General features: G+C 42.2%; 1 protein-coding gene across 1 annotated transcript in view; it reads right to left on the reverse strand.

Moving 5' to 3' along the window:
• Positions 1 to 12,580, reverse strand: part of dnah2 (dynein, axonemal, heavy chain 2) — a 432,951-nt gene that overhangs the window by 161,657 nt on the left and 258,714 nt on the right. The window contains exons 30-35 of the mRNA XM_060919614.1: positions 11,790 to 11,928; positions 8,687 to 8,904; positions 8,426 to 8,527; positions 5,288 to 5,413; positions 4,544 to 4,654; positions 3,616 to 3,804 (exon numbers count right to left, since the gene is read on the reverse strand). Of these exons, the coding sequence (XP_060775597.1) occupies positions 3,616 to 3,804; positions 4,544 to 4,654; positions 5,288 to 5,413; positions 8,426 to 8,527; positions 8,687 to 8,904; positions 11,790 to 11,928 (885 nt within the window). The remainder of the gene's footprint in view (positions 1 to 3,615; positions 3,805 to 4,543; positions 4,655 to 5,287; positions 5,414 to 8,425; positions 8,528 to 8,686; positions 8,905 to 11,789; positions 11,929 to 12,580) is intronic.

A 12,580-nucleotide genomic window follows, 5' to 3' on the forward strand; every position in this document is an offset into this window, starting at 1 on the left:
TTACCGAGAACTGGACGTCCCTCCAAAATTGATGAAAAGACGAGACGAAAACTGGTCAGGGAGGCTGCCAAGAGGTCTACAGCAATACTGAAGGAGTTGCAAGAATTTCTGGCAAGTACTGGTTGTGTACTACATGTGACAACAATCTCCCATATTCTCCACGTCTGGACGATGAGGTAGGGTCAAAGAAAAACATCCAGGCCTGGATAAATTTTGCCAAAAAAAAATCAACTCTCCCAAAAGCATGTGGAAAAATGTGTTATGGTCTGATCAAACCAAGGTTGAACTTTTTGGCCACAATTCCAAAAGGTATGTTTGGTGCAAAAACAAAACTGCACATCACCAAAAAAAAAAAAAAACATACCCACGGTGAAGCATAGTGGTGGCAGCATCATGTTTTGGGGCTGTTTTTCTACAGCTGGAACAGGGGCTTTAGTCAAGCTGGAGGGAATTATGAACAGTTCTAAATACCAGTCAATTTTGACCCAAAACCTTCAGGTGTCTGCTAGAAAGATTAAGATGAATTTCATCTTTCAGCATGACAGTGACCCCAAAACGTTTTGGAACGGCCCAGCCAGAGCCCAGACCTAAATCCAACTGAAAATCTGTGGGGTGACCTGAAGAGGGCTGTGCACAAGAGATGCCCTCGGAATCTGACAGATTTGGAGCGCTTTTGCAAAAAAGAGTGAGCAAATATTGCCAAGTCTAGATGTGGCAGGCTGACAGACTCTAACCCAAAAAGACTGAACGCTGTACAACCCTGATTCCAAAAAAGTTGGGACGGGGCAATAAGAGGCTGGAAAAGTTAAAGGTACAAAAAAGGAACAGCTGGAGGACCAAATTGCAACTCATTAGGTCAATTGGCAATAGGACATTAACATGACTGGGTATAAAAAGAGCATCTTGGAGTGGCAGCGGCTCTCAGAAGTAAAGATGGGAAGAGGATCACCAATCCCCCTAATTCTGCGCTGACAAATAGTGGAGCAATATCAGAAAGGACTTCGACAGTGTAAAATTGCAAAGAGTTTGAACATATCATCATCTACAGTGCATAATATCATCAAAAGATTCAGAGAATCTGGAAGAATCTCTGTGCGTAAGGGTCAAGGCCGGAAAACCATACTGGGTGCCCGTGATCTTCGGGCCCTTAGACGACACTGCATCACATACAGGCATGCTTCTGTATTGGAAATCACAAAATGGGCTCAGGAATATTTCCAGAGAACATTATCTGTGAACACAATTCACCGTGCCATCCGCCGTTGCCAGCTAAAACTCTATAGTTCAAAGAAGAAGCCGTATCTAAACATGATCCAGAAGCGCAGACGTCTTCTCTGGGCCAAGGCTCATTTAAAATGGACTGTGGCAAAGTGGAAAACTGTTCTGTGGTCAGACGAATCAAAATTTGAAGTTCTTTATGGAAATCAGGGACGCCGTGTCATTCGGACTAAAGAGGAGAAGGGCGACCGAAGTTGTTATCAGCGCTCAGTTCAGAAGCCTGCATCTCTGATGGTATGGGGTTGTATTAGTGCGTGTGGCATGGGCAGCTTACACATCTGGAAAGACACCATCAATGCTGAAAGGTATATCCAGGTTCTAGAGCAACATATGCTCCCATCCAGACGACGTCTCTTTCAGGGAAGACCTTGCATTTTCCAACATGACAATGCCAAACCACATACTGCATCAATTACAGCATCATGGCTGCGTAGAAGAAGGGTCCGGGTACTGAACTGGCCAGCCTGCAGTCCAGATCTTTCACCCATACAAAACATTTGGCGCATCATAAAACAGAAGATACGACAAAAAAGACCTAAGACAGTTGAGCAACTAGAATCCTCCATTAGACAAGAATGGGTTAACATTCCTATCCCTAAACTTGAGCAACTTGTCTCCTCAGTCCCCAGACGTTTACAGACTGTTGTAAAGAGAAAAGGGGATGTCTCACAGTGGGAAACACGGCCTTGTCCCAACTTTTTTGAGATGTGTTGTTGTCATGAAATTTAAAAAATCACCTAATTTTTCTCTTTAAATGATACATTTTCTCAGTTTAAACATTTGATATGTCATCTATGTTCTATTCTGAATAAAATATGGAATTTTGAAACTTTCACATCATTGCATTCCGTTTTTATTTACAATTTGTACTTTGTCCCAACTTTTTTGGAATCGGGGTTGTAATTAAATCAAAAGGTGCTTCAACAAAGTATTAGTTTAAGGGTGTGCACACTTATGCAACCAGCTTATTGTATGTTTTTTTAATCTTTTCCCCCCTAACAGATTTGTTTTTCAACTGAATTGTACAGGTTATAGGTCACATTCAAGGTGGGAAAAGTTTTTTTATCGTGGTCTCATTTTTTTTACATCAGAAAAACCTGTCATTCTAATGGGGTGTTTCATGTACCACTCTACATGAATCAAACAAACTACAGTCAGAAAGACAAATCTCTTTATCTACTAGTAACATACAAATCATACTAGGGCTCAGTCATGAAATATGTAGTGCTGTCAAGCGATTAAAATATTTAATCGCGATTAATGTCACGACTGTCATAGTTAACTCGCGATTAATCGCAATTTAATCGCACATTTTTGTCACACGAAAAACCATTGTAATTCTCTTACCAGCATAAAAAAGTGAATGGGCTTGTTTTGTACCAATGTTTTCTTATTGCAAAGCATAACACGTCTTGACACAGCCACTGCAAACTGAAACCTAAGCTGAGCACTGTGGCTCTTCGTCCCGAGACTAACAAGAGAACCATGAGTGAAGTAATCTACTGCTTGAGTTAGTCTATCAGAGAGACAGGTTACACAGTGACGGTAGGCTTGACCTGCTTGATTATAATATAAAGTACACTATTATATTAACTTTAAGTTGTTCGTTGATAAATATTGCATTGAATCTGATCTTTACTGTTTCAGCTCACTTAACACATTTTGTACTTTTACACTTTCTGCCTGTTGATGCGTCGCGCTGTCCAATCAGAGGCGGCCAAATTTGCATATTACAGGAAGGATTTCTGGGATAGCATTGAGTTTACAGTGCAGAGGGATCTGGCTTCTTTAGACGCTGTCTTCTTAAAACTGAATAAATATTTAAAAAGAGTCAAATGAGCCAGTCTTTTGAACGGCTCTTTTCAAAGAACGGATCACAAAGATGCGGATCCCATCAAAGAGCCATAAATCCCATCTCTACTAGCGCGCCCTGCCCGCGCTGGTTCTTTGAGGGAGGAGGGCAGAGGACTCTGGCTGTGCGGGGCGTGGCTAGCTGCTATCGTTTTTCTAAGCAAAGTCTCTGTTCCAAGTTCCTGGCAGTTTCAAAAGCTTATGAAAAACCTACATCATGTCACAGAGCGTTAATCTCGCGATAAAAAAATTATCGCCGTTAAAATTGAGTCAAGTTAACGCGTTAATAACGCGACATTTTTGACAGCACTAGAAATATGATAATAAAACTAACAAAATATTCATAAAATAACTAACATGCTAATTATGTTTCAAATCTATATTTAATCACATCCTGTATACAGAACCTGTGTTTCTAATATTCTCTAGAACACTAGTCCGTGGTTTATGGGCGCTCTCCATGCTCCCTTCTTAGTCTTCACTTACCTTATCCCAGTAGAGACGGAGCTGACTTAGCCAGTTGAAATCAGTCACATCGCAGCAGCCTGCTTTGATTAATTTATCAATAACATCACGGGCGTGAACTTCTACTGTAACCAAGGCCACAAGCTTGAGGCGCATGATTTTGGAGAGGTTTCCTCTTATGGCGTCTGAGTAGCGGTGCAGCATGGAAACCTGCCATAGACACATAGCAAACCTTGACACATGATCTGTTCTGTAACACGAACAACTGAACTGTGTGACACCCATATTGTAGTACGATATTTAACAATTATTCGCCGAAGGAGGAGTGAATAATAATTGACACGAGGTTATTATTCACTGAGCCTTAGGCAGATCATTGTTTTAGTATAAATACACAGGTGATTATAAAAAATATATATATATATCATATTAAAAAACTTCAAAAGCGGCATGCAAATGTAATAAAGGTGTACGCAGATTTGAGTCTCATAAAATACTTTGTTCTGAAATCGATAAAATAAATCTAAATTCCACCTTACCTTTGAATAGCTTTAGACCAAACTTCGTAGCATCTTTAGTGCTTTTAGGGACAGCGTTTTCTTTCATAATTTGTAATTCTTCCTCACTTACGGTAACTAAGCGATTGGCCGCCACTTTGCCGAGTCGCTCGAGGTGATTATCGAGAGATGTTCTGAATTTCTTGATAATCAGCGTGCGCGATTTCCTACAATCACCTGTGCATTTATACTAATCATGATGATGCCATAAGCAGTTCGATCTGCTGCAGTTTTTCCTTTGTTCTGACATCCATTACATGAGTGACCTTGGGTCTGTAAACTAGTCAAACCTACAAACAAAGGCGTAGCCATCAGTCAATCGCTGTGCTTGTGCCACGGGAAATCAATCAGTGTTTCTGCAAGAAGACCCCCTTGGGAGTCACTTGTCTCACCTGTTTCTTCTTCATGGATTTTAGTGCTGATTTGTCTGCCCTCTCTTTGCATGCAATCAAAGCTCTGGTGACATCTGTGGTCCACTGGATCTGGCTGGCTGTTATCAGCATCTGCATTTAAAAAAAGAAAAAAGAAAAAAAAAAAGAGTACATTTGACCACATGTACAAACACACACATAGATGGACACGTACTGTACACTACCGTTCAAAAGTTTGGGGTCACCCAGACAATTTTGTGTTTTCCATGAAAAGTCACACTTTTATTTCCCACCATAAGTTGTAAAATGAATAGAAAATTTAGTTGAGACATTTTTCTGGCCATTTTGAGCATTTAATCGACCCCACAAATGTGATGCTCCAGAAACTCAATCTGCTCAAAGGAAGGTCAGTTTTATAGCTTCTCTAAAGAGCTCAACTGTTTTCAGCTGTGCTAACATGATTGTACAAGGGTTTTCTAATCCTCCATTAGCCTTCTGAGGCAATGAGCAAACACATTGTACCATTAGAACACTGGAGTGAGAGTTGCTGGAAATGGGCCTCTATACACCTATGGAGATATTGCACCAAAAACCAGACATTTGCAGCTAGAATAGTCATTTACCACATTAGCAATGTATAGAGTGCATTTCTGATTAGTTTAAAGTGATCTTCATTGAAAAGAACAGTGCTTTTCTTTCAAAAATAAGGACATTTCAAAGTGACCCCAAACTTTTGAACGATAGTGTATGACTGAGGTCACTCACCTGTCCAGGCCAATCTTTAATCCACTTGTCTCTTTTTCCGACCATCTTTTTGAGACCGAAGAGGCAGCTCTTCAAACAATCCCTCAGAGTGCAGCGCATGGCCTGCTCAATATCACCCAACCATGCCTATACACACACACACACGGGTATACTCACCAGGATACACGCGAAATAGCCAAAACTAAACAGACACTTGACTACCACACCCATAAATGGGTCTTCCCCAAAATGTTGCCACAAAGTTGGAAGCACACAACTGTCTATTCACTGTCAGTCAGTCTAGTACAGACTAGGACATGGTACTGTGCACAAAAAATACAGTTTCAAGTTAAAAAAAAAAAAGAAAATATTCAGAAACAGTTCGAAAGTTCAGAGAGCAGTTCAGTGGTCGGCGTTGGCTGCATGTCGTCGGCGTCTTCGTTCGTTTTCCCGGTTTTTCCAATCTCTGTGTACCACTTCGGCGCCCTCCCTCACTACTGTGCGCCATCCGGCCCGGTCATTCGCCAGCTTCTCCAGCTGCTGATAGCTGATACCCGCCAGGCCCAGACGACGTTTTACAGTGTCCTTGAAACGCAGTCGCGGTCGACCACGGGGCCTTGTCCCCTCCTTCAGTTCAGAAAACAGCAGGTCCCGCGGCAGTCGTTCTTCAGACATCCTGATGACATGTCCGGTCCATCTGAGTTGCGAGCGGGTAATCATGGCTTCCATAGCCGGCATATTCGCCCGCCTCAGGACTTCAACGTTGGTAGTACGGTCTTTCCAGGTGATACCCATCAGCCCGCGGAGATGGCGTTGAACCAGGACAGACAGTCGTCGGACATGTCGGGCTTACAGGGTTGACACCTCTAGTCCATATAGAAGTGTGCTCAGCACTACAGCCCTGTAGACGTTTAGCTTCGTGTTCAGTCGTATCAATTTCGCATTCCACAGCCGGTCCTTTAGGCGTCTGAATGCAGCTGAGGCGGCCCACAACCGTGCGTCGATCTCACTATCCATGGAATTATCATTTGCCACTGTGGATCCTAGGTACGTGAAAGTTTCAGCTTTGACAAGTGGCGTTCTGCCCAGCAGGACCCGTGGTGGGGCACACCGGCTGGTAGAGTACCTCGGTTTTCTTGACGTTTATGGTCATACCATAAGCACTGGCCGCTTCGGCAAACTTCTCTAACAGCCGCTGGATACCGTATATGGGTCTTCCCCAAAATGTTGCCACAAAGTTGGAAGCACACAACTGTCTATAATGTCTCTGTATTCTGGAGAATTACAATTTCCCTTCACTGGAACTCGGGCCTAATCCAACCCTGTTCCATCATGGCAGTGTTCCTGTGCACAAAGCAAGTCCATAAAGAAATGGTTTGCCAAGGTTGGAGTGGAAGAACTGGAGTGTCCTCCACAGAGCCCTGACCTCAATCTCACAGAACACTTTTGACATAAACTGGATTGCTGGCTAAGTGCCAGGCCTTTTCGTTTGACATCGGTGCCTGACCTCACTAATACTCTTGTGGCTCAGTGAGCACAAATCCCCACAGCCATGCTCCAAAATCTAGCAGAAAGCCTTCCTGGAAGAGTGGAGGTTATTATAATAATGACGGACTAAACCTATAATGGGATGGTCAAGCACATATGAGTGTCACTGATCAAGTGTACATACCTTTGGCTATATAGTGTAGTACTCATGTCCTGGACTTTTATTCTTTTATGCGTTCAAGATTTGTTACGTCTTTATTTATATCTTGGCATTTAACCAGTCCTAGAGCTGGTGAGATTTGGACTGATTTGAACATGTATTCCTTAACAAGCATAAATCATGTCTGCAGATCTGATTCTTCAATATTATTATACATGCAGGACACTTTTTCCATGGAATAAAAATGTGTTCTATTCCCTTCTAGCGCATTTCATTCATTTGCTTCGATAGCATGCGATATTGTTAGCATATCGCTTATCCTACGTCTATTACGTCACTCTAGCCGGTGGAGAACGAGCGTCGAATATGGTTTACGATATTGCATGGTTGTCAAGACAACATGACGTCACACGTCGGAGCTGTAAAACGTCCGTGCTAGCGAGCGACTGGGACCATTTGGAAACAAACGTGGCTGCCAGGTTTGCTTCATTAAATATGGAAGATTTTGAGAGAATTTTGAAAGAGAAAGACGCGTTGAACACCCGAAAGGAATGTAAACGTATAATACTACTACTAATAATGGCTTTTTCCATGGTATATCAGATATATTCCACTCAATATTATTTAAATATTACTCAAATTACTATAGTATAAAATTGACCTAAATGTAAGGGTAACTGACTTGACTGAAGTGAGCACAATTAAAAGATTATTATTTTTTTTTTTTTTGGGAAATCTGAGTCACCCAGCAGTCTCATCTCATCTCATCTCATCTCATCTCATTATCTCTAGCTGCTTTATCCTTCTACAGGGTTGCAGGCAAGCTGGAGCCTATCCCAACTGACTACGGGCGAAAGGCGGGGTACACCCTGGACAAGTCGCCAGGTCATCACAGGGCTGACACATAGACACAGACAACCATTCACACTCACACTCACACCTACGGTCAATTTAGAGTCACCAGTTAACCTAACCTGCATGTCTTTGGACTGTGGGGGAAACCGGAGCCCCCAGAGGAAACCCACACGGACACGGGGAGAACATGCAAACTCCGCACAGAAAGGCCCTCGTCGGCCACGGGGCTCGAACCCGGACCTTCTTGCTGTGAGGCGACAGCGCTAACCACTACACCACCATGCCGCCACCACCCAGCAGTCATACTGGAATTTTCACACTCTTGTCAGGGTGGTGCCAAAAATCTACCAATTTGGTCCTGGTGTTATTTGATTTGGATGGAATTTCCTGGTAACATGAGCTAGGTTTATTGTTTGTTTGTTTGTTTTTTTGCACTGCGAGCAGCAGGCTTGCACGAAGAAAATAGTGAGGCAAAACTCCAATGCTTCATGTATTTCAGAAAAAAAAAAGATACAACACTCCACCATGTTTGTTTTCTGCTGGCTCAGACTTCTGTGGTTTGAGAATTCTGCCTCTTCCTCCGTTTAATCTCTTTTCTCATTTCAGTCCAACCACTCCTGAAGTGTGTATTTGACATGGTATTGTTCTGAACTCACCTCTACTGGCCCTTCTAGAAGAACGGGATCAGTGAACTCCACAAACTCCCCATCGGCAGAGAACATCCCACCAGCCTCAGACTTTGTACTGCTGATTCCCAGCTACACACATACAGATTCGTTAGTATTACAAAGCACGAGTCTGAGCCAGACACAATATGCTGAGTATTTTCTCCGCACTTGAAGAGTGAGATCATGAGGGTAAGAGTCCAGCTCGATTATCTCTTTCCTTATCTGGGAGTTTAGTGTGTGTGGGTGTACCTTGCTGAGGCGCAGGCTCTTGATATTGTCGAAGCATTTTTTGAGGTGAGCCTGCACTGCGTTTGGGTTGCGTGACTGGCCCAGTATCTCCAGCAGGTCATCGTTGGACAAGAAGTAGAATCGTGGAAAGACCTGTCTCTTGGTCTCCAGATACATATCTAAAGACTTTTGGATTTCCTCCAGATGACTGTTCATCTCAGACAGCTTCTCAAGCAAGCCTGACATAGAGAGGGCACAATTAATGGTCTGTACTCTCTTTCACTTCTTCATATTATTTATAACCACATCACGGTTCTAACTAGGCCTTTTCAGTCTATCGGGCGGATATGCAATGTTTCCTTATCGCTACGCCTACAATATTGCCGACACGCCTGTAAAAGTTGCCGCTACACTAATAAAAATGTGGTCTTTTGTTTAATTTTTTCTCGTTATCCCCATGCAGCGGCGACAGCGTGCCGCCATACGAATGTTCTACATTCGGACATGCTCCACTCCCCGTCCACGTAAGCACCCAGTGCAGAGCTGCCCGGGTAGTTCTGTGTGGAGATCGTCACTGACCATGCTAGTCTGCTTCCTCATGCTGTGCTCACGGTAAAGTGCCATCCGTGTTAAGAGGTGTTTGTGTACCATGCACGTAATGCGCGCTGGTCCCTGCCAATTTCTTTTATGACGCAACACGGTGCATTGAAACCGTCGGAGTAACGGTCAGTAGGGGAAGGTATGATATGAGTTAGATCTGGATAGTCGTGTATTGTAACTGAATGGCTGAAGCTGAAAATAAAGCTGACACTTGGTGAACCTCAACTAGTTGTTTTATTCTTATTCCATAAATATGTCACCAATATAGTTGAATATTAATTATAACAAGTCTTTCAGGGAGGCCTGAAATGCACTCGAATGCGTCTCTGAGCATGTAGAACCCGTGAGCTTTTGTAGAACCCCCGGCCGTTATGACTGGTGCCACTACGATGATTTTTGGGGATAACAAGAGAAAATTATGAGACTGACGTGCTACCTACTGCGCTGCACCACAAGTTGTCCTAGTGGTTAGATCGGGAGATCTACTCACGGTCGGGTCATACCAAAGACCATCATAAAAACGCCACCTACTGCCGTCTGGCAAGGCACGCTGCAATACAGATGCGAGTGGGGAGTCAAACTCTTGCGGTTACCAGAGGACTAGCCCCCCACTGTAACCCTAGCTCGGTAATAGGCGAGAGGCCGAGGGCTACGGAAACGGAGATCGGTGCTGCCCTATGCACCACATGGCGTGGGAAGGACTTCAATAAGAGAAAATTAAGCAAAAGACCACATTTTCAAGATTAACAAGTGTTTTTATTAGTGTTGCGGCAACTTTTACAGGCGTATCGGCAATATTGTTCGAACCCTCTATATGATGTGCTCTTCTACCCTTTTATCTTACTCCAATGAGTTATATTATAGTTTTTTTAAAAATTATTCTACTGAGAAATTGGTAGAATAATTTATATTACCGTTTATTTTTGCAGAAATGGTTTCAATTCGATTTTATATGTATTTTAGTTTCAGTTTTGGTGTTGTTAATTTTACTTCTGGTGTTCTGGTGAAGCAATTGTTGTGCCTGATCTCTAAAGAGGCATACATGAACTATATAGTACATATCTCCAAGGCGTCATCATTTGTTTTCAAGTAAAAAGGAGATCGTTTATTTAACCCAATAATATAAGTAAGTGGATTCTCTAGATATTTAAGCACAATAAATACTAATATATTCATACTGATCTAAACTTAATGGCTCACTAGACCAGAACAAACAGAATCCTGAAAAAGTTCAGATTTTATTCACATGGCCCTTCTCCTTCCAGTTACAAGCTGCTGTGCATCAGCATCTCTCCATGTGGCAAGGCCAGAGGCGGACAAAGTACCCAACTTCATTACTGAAGTCAAAGTACAGATCCCACTGGTCAAATGTTACTCTGATACAAGTGAAAGTTGTCCAGTCAAATGTTTACTTCAGTTAAAGTACTGAAGTACTTGCTTTTAAAAATACTTAAGTATTAAAAATACATTTTCTGCCAACGCATTGTTGTATTATTGCCACAACGCTTACAAAACCTAACGCCGTTACCAAAGACAGAAATGTGAATTCACAAAATGAACGCATGCTGTGCCATCATGGTGGTTTAATGTTAAGCTAGCTAGTCAGTGAAGCTCCACCTGACACTAGCAAACTCTTTTCAAACTCGAAATCATATTGTGTAGCTACCGGTAACGCTACTAGAAAAGTAAGATTTCTACATTGTGTTTATTTGGCAAGATTATGCTAAAACATATTTCTGAAAGGACTTCAGATAAGTTAACGTTATTCATTTTTGCGTAACTCCATTTTTACATGCTAACTAACAGTGTCCAAGTTAACTAGCTATGTGTTAACGTTACCCATGGACAAGGCGATGGCAACTTGGTGGGAAAATCCATAGAAAGTCATTTGACTAACCAGACTGCATAGCTACATTTGCAACGTTATCGCCAGCTCTAAATGCACAGACAACTTCGTTGCAAGCTTTCTCTTGGAATAAAATGTTTTCATCCCTCAATACGCTCCCGCAGGTTGGACGGCGAGTTTTTGAATGCTGTAATGTGGTTCGTTTTCAGCAAACAAAGCAAACGTTTGAATCTTTAATCCTTTCAGAAAACTGGAACATGGGTTCTAGGTAAAGCCATGAGTGCGTGTGCGTTCCCCAGAAGAACCGCCTCCTTCCATTCTGCCATCAACTGATCGTGTTAAATAACGCTGTTGAGAAATCATTGAACTTGATTTTACAGTCTATAGACGTGACGTGACCCTAGTGATTACTGACAGACTGTCTCAGTGTCACCTGTGAAAAAAACATCACGTTTTAGAAAAGAAAAGAAAAAAAACATCCACTTTCAAAGCTGCTTCATAGTAACGAGTAACGAGGACCTTGATAGAAATGTAGTGGAGTGAAAAGTACCATATTTGTCTTTCAAATGTAGTGAAGTTCAAGTCATGAGTTTCCAAAAAAAAAATAAAGTACAGATACTCAAAAAGTGGACTTCGTTACTGTCCACCTCTGGGCAAGGCTCAACCTCTCGTTCTTACCTGGGTGCTGTGTTCCTCTCAGAGCATTCTTGTCCTTACTCAGTCTGTCCATGATGGTCTTCCAGTAAGAGTTGACATCATCGAACTTGGCAGACTCAAGTGGCAGCTGTTTACGAATGTCCTCTCCCAAAAATATGTTCTGAGAGAATGGTAAAAAAATGGTGAAGGGAATTATACATGTGTATATAAAGACACACAAACAGGATATCTATTCTGACAGGCGCTATGCTCTTCCCATCAATGCTAAAAGAATAGCTGGTACTGAAATCTTACCCCGCGTTGCGTGTTTGTGTAATCCCATGTTCGCGTGTACTTTTGTTTATGCATCGGGCCGGGAGTATTGGTGTCACGGTTAATGCAGTAGTACAAACCTGCTGTTCGACCGCTGCAGATATGGAACTTATTAAAGGAAGCAAATGAGCAAGCGCGAGTGAGGTCTGTACAAGTGTGAGCTCATGCTTAATCAGTGAAGTTTAGCAGATGTGCACGTGTGTTTGTGAATGCCTGGTTAAACACTTGATCTCAGTTACAACAAACAATAACGCTGGAGAGTTTAGAGAACATGCTGAAATTACACGAGGTTTTTTGGCAGGTCCGCTTTTTGGAAAACAAGACCGATAATCTTTGTGTATGCATGTTCATACTAGTCAATGATGTGTACTAAAATATATATATATATATATATATATATATATATATATATATACACACTGTACTGTGCAAAAGTCTTCAGCACATGCAGTGAAATGCTGCAGAGCAAAGATGCCTTAAAAACAATGAAATTAAAGGTT

Source organism: Neoarius graeffei, chromosome 1, assembly GCF_027579695.1.
Source record: "Neoarius graeffei isolate fNeoGra1 chromosome 1, fNeoGra1.pri, whole genome shotgun sequence".
NCBI lineage: Eukaryota > Metazoa > Chordata > Actinopteri > Siluriformes > Ariidae > Neoarius > Neoarius graeffei.